The following is a 12,299-nucleotide window of genomic DNA, read 5'->3' as shown; positions in this document are numbered from 1 at the left end:
TTTTAATTATTATTATTATTATTATTATTATTATTATTATTATTATTATTATGAAATATTTTGTTGTATTATTTTCAATAAAATCGATTGAAAATATTTAATTTCCTCGGTTTTATCTTTTTTTTTTTATGCTTTTCCATTTGTTTTACATTGTTTCTTCTTTTTTTTACAAGTGATTTCTTCTTTCTTTCGAACGTTATGTAATCTCGGTTTCGATCATTTTCTAACAATTATAACGTATTATCAATCGAGGGATCGTTAATTAGAAAAGATAAATCAAAATTAGATTGGACGAAGAAGAGGAAAGAAAGAAAGACTTGAAATCACTTCTCGCTTAAATCCACTACCTAGTTTCTTCTTCCTTTCGCTCCTTCTGTTCGATTTTTTGTTTCTTCGTTTTTCTTTCTCTCTTTTTATTCTTCTTTTTTTTTTTTTTTTTCCTTATTTTTTTGGATATATACAAATTTCATTGGCTGCATCCGTATACGATTTTCACTTCACAGAACCCCTCCGAGAGCACCCTCCTCTTACGCTCCTTTCTCTTCTCTCTGTATCATCTCTCCTCTCTCCCTCTTACTCTCATGTATCTTCGGATGATTATCGAGACTCGGGAAGAACGGGGGAAGACGGAACTTTGAACGATTGAAGCAGCGCTATATTACTTTAGTGTAAAGCTATATTAAACTTGAAAATGCAGGAAAGAAGATAAGGAAGGAGGAACGATAGAGGCGAAGATGTAAAAAGAAAAAAAAAAAGAAAAGGTAAAAAAAATAAAAAAAAAAAAATAGAATAAAAAAAAAAAGAGGAGAAATTATATCGATGGATAATGATGGTAAAGCGATCGAAACGACGAAATTCGGGGCAAAAAAAAAAAAATGGAAACAAATGGAATGTTGTTAGGATACGAAAAATGCAGGGAAGAACGCGTGGAAGCAAACATGGAAAAAAAAAGAAAAAACAAAAAAAAAAAAAAGAAGAAGCAAAAGAGAAAAAAACTGAACGAACACGAATTTTAATTACGGAAAAACGATAACAAGAGTAACAAAGAGCCACGACTCAAATGTGAAAAAAAGAAAGAAAAAAAAGAAAGAATGAAAGAAGAAGAAGAAGAAGAAGAAGAAGAAGAAAACAGAGAGAGAAAAACAAAAAGGATAATAGTTGTAAAAGCCACACACATACGCGTACACACATACACACACAAATGTACTAAGTAAGTTCATACTGCGTATTGCCTTTCTGACTTCGGTGTGAAAAATATATAAATAAAAAAAAAAAAAATGTCAGCCGTGCCGGGACTCGGGGATTTTCGAGCGATCGAATATAATAATATATAAGTATTTAAGTAGTAGAAAAGTATCCCGAAAAGTGGCGCGCTCTTGGTCGCGTTTTCCGTTTCCCTTGCTTCTCTCTTCGCGTTTCCCTTTTCCTTTCTCTTTTTTTCGTTTTCTTTTTCTTTCTTCTTGAGGGGAGGGAGGGAGAATAGGAGAGAAGAAGAAGGAACGAACGGGGGAAGAAACTGCTTGCTCTTTCCTTTTCTTTTTCTTTTTCCTTTCTTTTTTCTTTTTTCTTCTTTTCCTTTTTTTTCCTTCTCTCTCGCCCATTCCACTCGGTCTTCCCACCTTTCGATCTCTTTCTCGAGAATGGTCGTCGATCAAAACAATTGGGCGCTCCGGATCCAATCCGAGGATCCTATCGAGCGAAACGAAAGCCGCGACAAAGCGCGTCCGCGAAAGAACAAAAGGATTTTTTTTGCACGGTTTCCGCAGAAAATAATATGTCCCAAGAAGCGCCCAAGTCCCCGTGTCCCTCCGCAGGCTGTGTCTGTTTCATGTTTTTCAATATTTGTAATTTATCGATAAAATTATAAAAGGTATCGATAACAGTCTAAAGTGTGCGCTACTCTACATAATATTATTATATATAAAGTATAAAAGTATACATTATATATATATATTATATATATATACATATATATTATATATGAGAAGTATAATATATATATATTATACACACATTGGGATTGGTGAGAATATACGGTTTTTTCGCTTTGGAGTGTTATTTTCTGAAAATATTGAACAAAATATGGAAAAAAAAAAATTAAAAAATAAAATCAATGAATAAAAAACGAACGAACCGTTCTACTGTGACTCTTTTTATTAATTCCGACATACATTAATTCCCGAAATCTTGCCTCCTCGGTTTGATTCGGTTTTTTTTTTAAATTCATCGAGGCATCGATCTCTCGGAACATTTTTTTCTTTTTTTCTTTTTTTTTTTTTTTTTTTTTCATCGTCATCGTTGCAGACGATTCGTGTTTTCGACGAAAAGATTGAAAAAAATAACGATCTTAAGGATGAATTTTAACAAAAATGAAAACGATCAATCAAACGAGGTTTTTAATTAAAATATTATACACATTTTATTCTTCCGCTATTCAAACATTTACATTTTATTTCCATTATTTCTTTGTATTTTTTTTTTTTTTTTTTTTTTTTTTTTTTACTAGTTAGATAAAATTTAATTTCGATCGTGAATTCGGGAAATTTATATATTGCTTATAAAATTGTAGCGAACAGAATCAGAGTTGACTCATGAAACCAATTGCAATGAATTTCCCAAAAAGTTTCTGCGAACACTTCCGCGTACGTTCAAAAGCCTGGTCGACACATCGATCAATGTCGAAAACGACAAACCTCGAGATCTCATTAGGTTAGAATGATGTGATACGAGCTAATACGAAATATCGAATTGAAATATATGCAAACTTTTTCTTTTCTACAGATTGTTAGGTGAACTCCTCCAGATTACCGATTACGCCACGAATATGGCGTCCTTTTGGTTTTTGGATACTCTGGCCTTTTATATGCTACGTTACAAAGAGGAACTCGACGAGTATTACATGGCTGTTCTGATCAGTTGGTTGGCCGGTGAGATTAAATTGCTTCGAGGTAACGAGATTATAGAAAACGTTTGAGTTTACTTATTTATTTTCTTTTACATTATTATCCTACTTATAACTTATATTTATATAAGATAAGAAGTGTACAAGGAAAGAATTTTTTCAAGAGATGAAGAACATTTTTATCACAGTTGGTAACAAAATATCTCAACAGAATCGAATACCGTATTGGGAGGAAATTGCGTGTGAAATGAAAGAAGAGATAGAGGAGAATGAATCGATGAAAAGGTAGGTTCGTGCAATCGTGTAAATTTTTATTGTCCGTTTTTAATAATATGGCTCGTATACGTTTGCGAGAAGTTTAGAAGAATGCGTTTCGCAAGAGAATACGAAATTCTTAAGTAACATCGATCCCGTTTCAGTTTTGAATATCATAATTGATACCACTTACGATATGTAAGTTCATTTAAAATGAAACATTTAGTTTAAAAAGCAAGATAAAATTAGAAAAAAAAAATAATTAAATAATTATCGGTGAACAGGTATGCGAACGAATTACGATACGCTCTCGTTTACGCAGTTTTCGTTGAACCAATTGAAGTGCAGACTTATGATTTGCCATTTACTTTCCGACATCCACGTCTGATGAAACCGGTTGAGTATAGGATAACTCCTTTCAACATACAATTGCAAAAACTTCTAAGAAAAAACGAGCTGTTACAAAAGCTTAAAAAAGTTGACAAAAATAAAAAAGGTACTGTAAAATGCAAATTTCTCTTTTTAGTTTAAAAAAATATCGCAAAGGCAAAGCGAATTGTATGATTTCTATGTTACAGCTAAAATTCACGAAGTACCTCCAACCCCTCCACCTTCTTTGGATGATGAAATGCAATTGAAATGCAATCGTTTATTCATTCTACCATTAATAGAATCAAACGAGGCATCGTCCTATTTTGAAACGAATACAAACAACATTATTAACGCACAACATTAAATGATCAAGAACATAAATGATTAAAAAATATTTTATTCTTTCCTTTTTTTTTTTCAGACTTGACCATTGTTAAAAATTACAATATCAATTTGTTATAAGGATTGTACCCCATTCACGACACTTGAAATCTTTAATAGTTCCGGGAATCATAGAGGTATCGAGTTTGATAAACTTCATCGAATTTGCAAGCTTCTCCGGAGATTGTCCTAATTGACCATACTTGTTACATCCACATCCCCAAAATGTTCCATCATCTGAAAATGAATTTCATATTTATTTAAACAATTAATTATTTAATTGTTAATTCTGTAATTTAATGACTTGCAGAATTGATTCTCTTTTCTTTAATATTATTTTTTTTTAACGTACTCGTCATACAAATCGTAAACGTATTTCCACATTGAGCTTTTTCCACAAATATTTCTACGCTCTCGTTTTTATCATTTGTAAAATCTATCAATGTGGGGACAGCAATTACTTTGCTCTCTTGATCAGTCAATCCCAATTCTCCGTTCGTATTCCATCCCCAAGTGTAGAGGTCACCCTACAATTAAAAATGATCGTTAAAAAGTATCTTTGTCGATTCCGCCTATTTATTTCAAAAGTATTCACTTGATTTGTTACTACAGCACTGTGCCAACCTGCAGCTGAAATTTGCGTTACTTTGATCCCAGCTAAAGCTTCAACGAGTTTTGGGTTGTCGCAGTCCTCTAAATCGTTGTGTCCTAATTGACCACGCCTGTTTCGTACGAATCAATTCATTTTACTTTGATTGTATTAATTTGTGGAATAATGTAGAATCGAAATGATACATACGTTCCCATTCCCATTGAATAAAGGTCACCATTCTCTGCTAACAAGATAGTATGATCAAATCCACATGCAATATCTATGAATCGAACCCTCTTTGGAATATCAATCAGGGTAGGAATATTAAAAACTCGACCTAAATCATATTTTCAACGTGTATACAAATTTTATTACTTGTTACATGTATTACAAAATATACCTAAATTAGTAAGAACAACAGCGCACTCTTCTTGTATTATTTTAACAGGATATTCATTTTCTGAATCATTGCTATTGCAAATGAAATTGATAACTTTTTTCCATGTTTTTTCATAGATTTTATATTGCCATATTTCATTATCGTCAAATAAAAGTACTATTTTATCTTTGCCAATTGCAGCTTGATTTATACTATAGATAAAGACAGATAATAAAGTTCAGATTTGAATGTATAATTTTCTAGTCTAATTATCTAAATGTACCTATCTAATGGTTTTTCTAGTGGTTGTATCAATTGAAAATTTGAATCTGCTTCTTCGCTATTTTCCTCAAATTTTTGAGAGATATATAATTCTTTCCCTTTCCAAATAAGAAAGTAATTCCAGCCTATTTGAAAACCGGTAATTCCAGAAAATGGTACTTTAGTAAATGAATCTACTATAAAGATAATATCTCCATTGTTAGAAAACAACATGCTGGTATTAAAACCAGCATAATAAAATGTCATGTTTCTAAAAACAAAATATATTTTTTTATATATATACATATATATAGACTTGTAAGTTTTTTTTAAAGCTATATTTAATATTGAGCGATACAAAAGTAGATAAATGTACATCCGTTAATTTATGTCTCTATGCAAATATATACCGTGAAAGATTATTGGTCAAATGACGCAGGTACCATCAGTTTCCTTAGATACGAAAGACAACAACACAATAAATTCGACGGACGGTAACAGAACGATTGACGTGACGTGGTAAACTATTGCCACATTTTTTGCTCCCGTTTCATAAATAACAACGAGAAATGGTAAGAAAACAAAGAAAATTAATTTTTAATGCACTTTACAATAATATGCATCTTTCGATATCATTTAAGATATCATTTTTCTAAAACACGAACATTTGAAACATAACCTAACAACAACTGCACTCTCGAGTTTAAACGTAACTAACATTATCACAATGTATTTCATAAACAATCATTATCTATTTAATTCTACTTATCGTTTATTTTCTATTTTGATGTTTCAAATAAACATATATTAGTAAAAAATTAATAAAATTTTCGACAACAAATTCACACATTCTATACGAATGCAACACTGCCATCTCGAAGCAATTTCGTCTGCTAGGTTAGCGCGCGCGCGTTTTAAATTTAAACGTTTGAATACCAACAAATATTTATTTGAATAACAAGATATTTTCTTATTGATTCAACAGGGACTTTTATCAATTTTGAGAAAATTACGTTCCAATCCAGATAAAGAATTACGATTGCTCCTTTTAGGATTGGATAATGCAGGAAAAACAACAATTTTAAAATCATTGGCCAGTGAAGATATTACACAGGTATTACCATTGTTATGAATTTATATTATACATATATATATTAATTTAACTAATACTCGTTACACTACTAATTCATTATTTATCAAAGGTAACACCGACACAAGGATTTAATATAAAAAGTGTTCAAAGCGAAGGTTTTAAATTGAATGTCTGGGACATAGGAGGTGCTCGAAAAATTCGACCTTATTGGCGAAATTATTTTGAAAATACAGATGTTTTAGTAAGTTATTATTTTATTCAAACATCATCACGTCACTCAGAAGAGGTTAAATTTTTTTTTTTCTTTTTACAAAGATATACGTCGTGGATAGTGCGGATGTAAAGAGATTAGAGGAAACGGGTCAAGAACTATCAGAACTTTTATTGGAGGAGAAATTGAAAGGTGTTCCATTATTAGTTTATGCGAATAAACAAGATCTTGGACAAGCAGTCACAGCAGCAGAAATTGCCGAAGGCCTCGGATTACATAATATCAAAGATCGCGATTGGCAGATACAATCGTGCATTGCTATCGACGGGAAAGGCGTGAAGGTAAATCAATTATATTTAAATCGAGTAATCAAATAATTAAAATTAATTCTGGTTAATAAATTATTGATGAAATCTTATGATTTTTCACAGGAGGGTCTTGAATGGGCATGCAAAAATATCAAAAGAAAGTAATATTGGCACAAGCGTCTTAAAAAATCGAACAGCTTACAATGTACTCTCATACATTCAACATACTTTTTATTTGGCTTTTATCTAATATTTACAAAAGCTGTTAACAGACAACGTAAACGAATGGATTTACTAGTCAATTAACTTCCGTCCTTCATGGAAGGAGCTTTTCTAAAGCTCTAATTTACGATGCCTTAATGAATACGATATCTATTATAGTGTAATACATGCCTTCTTACACGTGTTCTTCTTCTCGTAAGATAGAATTTTTATAGATCTCTTTGGAAAAAAAGAAAAAAAAGAAAAGAAAATAAATAAATACAAAAGCGAATTAAAATAAAATATACAAATAAGTGGCGTATACATATATATATATATATTTGATCGCTAGTGACTGCACAATTGATCAAGAAAAATCTTTTGCACTGTGAAACCGAAAAAAGTTACACGATGTGTATAAGAGAAGGTAAATAATCCTCACGTAAAATTTCAGGATAAATAAAATATTCATAAAATTAATGATCTACTTATTCGACGATCGCGTCCTTGTCGCGTTTCTTCTTCTATGTACACTTAAAGGAAACAGAGACATTTGAACCTTGTCTTCGATATTTTTTTTTTTAAAACATCATTCTTTCCCTAACGAATAACGATCTTATAAACTATATGGATAAGAATACGCGCGGCACGGCTGTGTGTATTCATTAAATTGACTTTAAAAATCGTGAATCGTCTCTCACAAGGTACACTAAATTAAAAAAGTATTAAAGTTCACTGTGAATATTTTCCGTGGTAATTCGGATCTCCTCTTCGTGAAAGTCTGTGCAATCAGCTGGATACTTTTGCTAAAAATTGAAAGAGAGATTTTTATAATTCATATTCAATAATTCATATCACAAATATCGGTATACATTTCTCCTTAAAGTCAAAAATGTTACTCACGATGCATATATCTTGTTCCATGATGGCTCCATAAAGGGTCCAAAAATTAGTTCCTAATTTGTTGCTGACAGCCCACGCAGCAGGAAAACTAGTGATTTTCGACATAACGTTTCGTAGACGGGGTTGCTCCTGATCCAATTCATTCTTCTCATTGATGGTGCACAATATTTGACTGGCGCATTGAGGCCTCTTTATGGCCCATTTGTACGCTCGATAAGACTAAAAATTAATCCACAAGTTTATTCTATTTTTTTATACAAATTATCCTATTTGTTTATTCTTTTCTTTACCTTTAATATCGGATTGATGATATCGTTATTGATCATGTCGCTCAGTCTATTGCTGATTCCTTTGGCATTTATTCGAGACATGATGAACCCTTTTTCCGAAGCCAGGGCGATTAATTCCTTAATGTACGCTACAGCCGGCTTGATATATTGCGAACTGTCCATTTTCATTCCCAAGTGTCTCTTCCCTACTGCATTCACCAACCTGTCGGAACACAATTAACGTGATAAAATCTAAATATATTTTTCTTTTTAAACAACCATCGTTAATTTTTCTCCGAGAACAAGAGATAATCTTGGACATAATCGATGACTTTAAAAAAAAAAAAAGAAACTTGCTTATTAGAGATTTAAATTTCAATTTTCTTTTTTTTTCTTTTTAAGAAGAGTATATATACGTATATATATATACCTAGAAAGACTCTCTGCCGGCCTCGTCGAATCGAACATGGCCGATTTAGGGAATCCCTGCGACTTCAAGAAACTATTGCCCACGAATTGAACCGTGTTCAGGTAACGTTGTTGAATTTGTGGATCAGAGACGTGCGAGATCCACTCCCCTATGTAATTCGTCAACGATCGTATCCACTTCCGCCTCAAGCTTGGATTCTCGAAACTGTCCAGCAGTTTCTCGTATTGGATACGCCCCTCCGGATCCGACATTTGCCCGACAAATTGCGCCAGACCGCTCTTCTCCCACAACGTTTGGCCCAGCTCCGAGTTGCTGAAATGGTCCCACATCACGTGCAGATTTTCCAGAATCGGTGGCATGTACCAAGAATGGGCCGAGTGATCGTGAATTTTGTTCCTTCCCGGCGCCGCGCCCTCGATCTCGTTGCTCTCCCCGGCAAAATTGGACAACAGCATCGGCAACAAGCCCATTATCAACTCGGAATTTCCACCGTTTCGGCCCATCAGCATGCTCCCGATGTTCACGATCCCCTCCAGATCTATTCCAAGATCCTGCTGCCTCGTTTCCGCCGCGCCTCTCGACGACCTCTCGCCCTGATCCTTTCGGCTCGAACTGATCACCCCATCGAGGACCGATCCGAGCATCGAGAAATCGATACCCCCTTGGCCCGAGTTTTCGCTCCCCGAGAATAAACTTCCTATCCCTGAGACGATTTGCCCGACGCTGTCCAGATTCGACTTCTCAAACATGTTGCTCGCCTGTTTGGGAGAAAAGAACGATAATTTTCTTTTTCTTTTCTTTTTAACAGTTCGAAAATTTGAAATAACTCTCCGTTATCAATTTACCTAATTCCATTCACTTCGAGGAATTTACAAGATTTTTCTCAGAACTTTCTAAATTTTATGCAAAATCTTGGATAATGCGTTGAATTATTACGAGATGATTTTACCTCGTTCCTTCCATCCGACTCTAGGAACGCCCTCGCCAGGCCTTGGAGCCCATTGATATTGTCCTTGTTCGAGAAGAAAGACTTAGCCGCCTCGAGGAACACCGTCGAGGCACCCTCCTCCTCGCACCTCGTCGCAGCCAACAGGCCCAGCAGGATCCACGCTCTCGGCAACCACATTGATCCTTCCTTTCTTTCCTCTGCGAGGGGAATGAATTTTATTAAAAAGAGGAAACCGGCGCGCGTTCTGCTAAACGAGAATTTTCATTCGATCGGGGAGGAAAGCAAAAGAGATCCGTTCCCCCTAAACGGGATCTCGTGGTCGAGTTGATTTCAAGGATGACGCGGTAAGTAAGGTCTCGTATCCAGGTCGCAGCCAGGATTTTAAGCGTTGGTGTATATATATATAATACACCGGAAACGTTTCGGCTCGTGGTCACTCGAATACCGTTGCGCGTGGAATGTTATCGGACCAACGATCGAAGCCAGACACGTTCGGGCCCCCATTGTCGTTCGGCCCCCTTTCCATCGTTCGTCGAATTTTCTCCGAATCTCTCTCTCTCTCTCTCTCTCTCTCTCGTGCCCTTCCGCGGGATCATCCACAGACAGAGTGGATCGAGAGAGCGATCGATTTGTCGAGGCGAGCGAGAGAGGAGAGACCCTGCCAACAATCGAATCGGGTGTATTCTAACGCGCAATTTCAGTACCGTAAACCGCATTGAAATTGACATTCCCCGGTTGGAGCAACGATTCGGTATAACGGTACTGCACTCTTAGTCATTGCTCCTCCAACGCGCCGAATAATTGACGAATGACCAGCACCATTTCGCCATTCGGCGTCAGCCTCGTTTCTTATTTCTTTTTGAATCTTCTTCTGATTCGAAACCATGAACATCCCCTTATCTTCAAGGATCTTTCAAAGAATCGAGATGAGTTTTCTCGAGGAGAGTTTCTTCGAGGTCGAGAAAAACAATTGGAAAAATATTATATCTTATATTAAGAAATTTAGGAGGAATATCGATGTTGCTCTCGAGGTCTAGTCTCGTATTAGAGATTTTGATCCCGATAGAGGGAGAGTGGAGGATGGTTGGCGCGCGGTCGAGAGGGAAAGCGAGGAGAACTCTCGGTTCGTGGTTGGTTTCCAAGGTCAACCGGCCATCGACATCGTTTCTCGCCTCTTCGGGGAACCACGAGATGTTCCACCGCCCTTTCCGTTCCCTTCCAATTTTTCTCCCTTTTTTTTTCTTTTCGACCTCGTTTCTGTCTCTCTCTCTCTCTTCTTGCTCGAACAAACAGAGTCAACGAGATAACGGTACAATTCGTGTATTATTAATGATTTTGTTCAACAACGCGTACCGTTCTTCTGGAATAGGTGATGCAGATTCCGATCTAAGATAGCCAGATAGAATAAAAGCACGGAGAGAGAGAGAAGAATGGAGGCGATTATTAGACGATTCAATGATTCATAGATTCTGTGTACGTAACCGGTGTATTTTATTACGTAATTAAAGGTGCTCGTTAGACACGGTCAGAATACCTCTTTACAACGGTTATGTATGTACAATTTGCCACACGATCCATTTATGCCAGACATTGCTCTTTCGGGGCGCGAAACTTTCTCGTCCTTGTTTCGCGATTGAAACCTTGGAAAAGCGAGTTCGAAGGTTAAAATAATAATAATAGCGAATTTTCCTTTCCTTTTTTTTCTCTCTCTCTCTCTCTTCTTTGTGAAATACATTTGTCAATCGTGACGATAACATTATTGCTCGTCGTTATCGTTCTCGGTTTATTTTTTCATATTGTTGAAACTGTTGTGCGCGCTAAATGAATAATGATAATAGTGTTTTTTTTACGATACTTAAACATGTATATATATATATAGATCATTTAAATTTTTATACGTGTTAAAGTATCGCTTTTTTCCATTATCCACGATGATAAATTTCATTCGAAAAGTTATATTCGTTTATTCTTTTTTTCCTTTTTCTTTTTTAATTCAACTCGAACAATAGACTTATCGGTGATGAAACTGCTTCAAGTATCGAATCATCGAAAGTACGAATAGTAAAAAAAAAAAAAGAAAAAAGGAAAAAAAAAATCGTTTCTCTAAATGAAGCAGAAAATAGAATTGGAACAAGTTATTATAAACGAGTCATGAAAAATCATGTAAGCGCGACAACGGTATTTACGATCAACCAGAGCGTGTTCGACTGTGCTTTCGATGGATACGATCGTCGAAGCTTGACACACCGCTACGCGACACGCACCACCGCGTGACAGGATAAAACCGTGTTCAAAAAAAAGGAAAAAAAAACCTCGCTCCTTTTTAATTCCCTCCCCGTTCGAACGCATTCCCATTTTTTCTTCTCACCCTTTTCTCTCCTTTCTTTTCTCGCGAGAGAAAATATTTCCGGGAAGATGAGAATAATTACCTTGGACCTTGGAGGGAAGAAGAAACAAAGTTGACGATGATGCGTTTGGCGAGAACGAAGAGGAAGAGGCGAAGAAGAGTCCCGTTGGTCCCCGGGAGAGCCGTGCACACCTGACACGACGAAGGTTGTGGCGTGACTGCTCGACGAAGGTAGTAGCCCGACGAACGGTACTTACCTGCCTAAGCCACGAGCGTGCAACCCGATAACACCGTGCCTCGTTCACAGCTCTTTGCCACCTCTCCTCCCATCCTCCTCCACGCATCCTCTCCGAATTACATATTTTTTTTTCCAACCTCGTCCACGCGCGCCTCGCGCTCAATGAAGGAATTGCGCGCCCGCGTAAATTTTCTTCCATTTATTTTTA

General features: G+C 35.8%; 4 protein-coding genes across 6 annotated transcripts; 2 read left to right on the top strand and 2 right to left on the bottom strand.

The window, feature by feature from the left end:
• The first annotated feature begins 2,486 nt into the window (after window positions 1-2,486).
• On the top strand, window positions 2,487-3,923 carry LOC100578249. 2 transcript variants are annotated; one of them, XM_006563487.3, is made up of 6 exons: window positions 2,487-2,709; window positions 2,782-2,948; window positions 3,034-3,187; window positions 3,260-3,355; window positions 3,442-3,653; window positions 3,736-3,923. In XM_006563487.3, exons 2-6 carry the CDS (start codon window positions 2,825-2,827, stop codon window positions 3,891-3,893), a joined length of 744 nt encoding a protein of 247 aa, XP_006563550.2. In that variant the 5' UTR covers window positions 2,487-2,709; window positions 2,782-2,824; the 3' UTR covers window positions 3,894-3,923. The 2 variants fall into 2 exon arrangements, with proteins under 2 accessions (XP_006563550.2, XP_006563551.2); XM_006563488.3 differs by lacking the exon at window positions 3,260-3,355 and having other exon boundaries at window positions 2,488-2,948.
• On the bottom strand, window positions 3,909-5,994 carry LOC410602 (E3 ISG15--protein ligase Herc6). Its single transcript, XM_394080.6, has 7 exons — window positions 5,553-5,994; window positions 5,165-5,413; window positions 4,903-5,093; window positions 4,710-4,839; window positions 4,506-4,632; window positions 4,263-4,437; window positions 3,909-4,147 (listed from the first exon to the last, which is right to left on the bottom strand). The coding sequence occupies exons 2-7, from the start codon at window positions 5,407-5,409 to the stop codon at window positions 3,978-3,980; spliced, it is 1,038 nt and encodes a 345-aa protein (XP_394080.3). The 5' UTR covers window positions 5,410-5,413; window positions 5,553-5,994; the 3' UTR covers window positions 3,909-3,977.
• On the top strand, window positions 5,586-7,435 carry LOC408522 (ADP-ribosylation factor-like protein 3). The gene is made up of 5 exons (XM_392067.7): window positions 5,586-5,714; window positions 6,128-6,256; window positions 6,345-6,476; window positions 6,551-6,787; window positions 6,878-7,435. Exons 1-5 carry the CDS (start codon window positions 5,712-5,714, stop codon window positions 6,917-6,919), a joined length of 543 nt encoding a protein of 180 aa, XP_392067.4. The 5' UTR covers window positions 5,586-5,711; the 3' UTR covers window positions 6,920-7,435.
• Window positions 6,961-12,218, bottom strand: LOC552836. Of its 2 annotated transcripts, XM_016916512.2 has the most exons (7): window positions 12,111-12,218; window positions 11,936-12,045; window positions 9,507-9,703; window positions 8,558-9,315; window positions 8,149-8,350; window positions 7,859-8,077; window positions 6,961-7,761 (listed from the first exon to the last, which is right to left on the bottom strand). In XM_016916512.2, exons 3-7 carry the CDS (start codon window positions 9,681-9,683, stop codon window positions 7,681-7,683), a joined length of 1,437 nt encoding a protein of 478 aa, XP_016772001.1. In that variant the 5' UTR covers window positions 9,684-9,703; window positions 11,936-12,045; window positions 12,111-12,218; the 3' UTR covers window positions 6,961-7,680. The 2 variants fall into 2 exon arrangements, with proteins under 2 accessions (XP_016772001.1, XP_625215.4); XM_625212.6 differs by having other exon boundaries at window positions 11,936-12,118.
• Window positions 12,219-12,299: the final 81 nt, after the last annotated feature.

This window comes from Apis mellifera, linkage group LG15, assembly GCF_003254395.2.
Source record: "Apis mellifera strain DH4 linkage group LG15, Amel_HAv3.1, whole genome shotgun sequence".
Classification (NCBI taxonomy): domain Eukaryota; kingdom Metazoa; phylum Arthropoda; class Insecta; order Hymenoptera; family Apidae; genus Apis; species Apis mellifera.
This window is presented reverse-complemented; position numbering and strand designations above follow the sequence as displayed.

What these genes read in the sequence shown, in the direction of transcription:
- LOC410602 (XM_394080.6), bottom strand. Translation starts at nt 5,409, where the DNA reads ATGACATTTTATTATGCTGGTTTTAATACCAGCATGTTGTTTTCTAAC. An exon ending in GTGCTGTAGTAACAAATCAA is followed by an intron (nt 4,438 to 4,505) that starts GTGAATACTTTT and finishes TTTTAATTGTAG; the next exon opens with GGTGACCTCTACACTTGGGG. An exon ending in GTTTACGATTTGTATGACGA is followed by an intron (nt 4,148 to 4,262) that starts GTACGTTAAAAA and finishes ATTCATTTTCAG; the next exon opens with ATGATGGAACATTTTGGGGA.
- LOC100578249 (XM_006563487.3), top strand. Translation starts at nt 2,825, where the DNA reads ATGGCGTCCTTTTGGTTTTTGGATACTCTGGCCTTTTATATGCTACGT. An exon ending in TGAGATTAAATTGCTTCGAG is followed by an intron (nt 2,949 to 3,033) that starts GTAACGAGATTA and finishes TATTTATATAAG; the next exon opens with ATAAGAAGTGTACAAGGAAA. An exon ending in AGTTGACAAAAATAAAAAAG is followed by an intron (nt 3,654 to 3,735) that starts GTACTGTAAAAT and finishes TCTATGTTACAG; the next exon opens with CTAAAATTCACGAAGTACCT.
- LOC552836 (XM_016916512.2), bottom strand. Translation starts at nt 9,683, where the DNA reads ATGTGGTTGCCGAGAGCGTGGATCCTGCTGGGCCTGTTGGCTGCGACG. An exon ending in CCGGCAGAGAGTCTTTCTAG is followed by an intron (nt 8,351 to 8,557) that starts GTATATATATAT and finishes GTGTTCCGACAG; the next exon opens with GTTGGTGAATGCAGTAGGGA. An exon ending in TCATCAATCCGATATTAAAG is followed by an intron (nt 8,078 to 8,148) that starts GTAAAGAAAAGA and finishes ATTAATTTTTAG; the next exon opens with TCTTATCGAGCGTACAAATG.
- LOC408522 (XM_392067.7), top strand. An exon ending in CCAGTGAAGATATTACACAG is followed by an intron (nt 6,257 to 6,344) that starts GTATTACCATTG and finishes TATTTATCAAAG; the next exon opens with GTAACACCGACACAAGGATT. An exon ending in TTGAAAATACAGATGTTTTA is followed by an intron (nt 6,477 to 6,550) that starts GTAAGTTATTAT and finishes CTTTTTACAAAG; the next exon opens with ATATACGTCGTGGATAGTGC.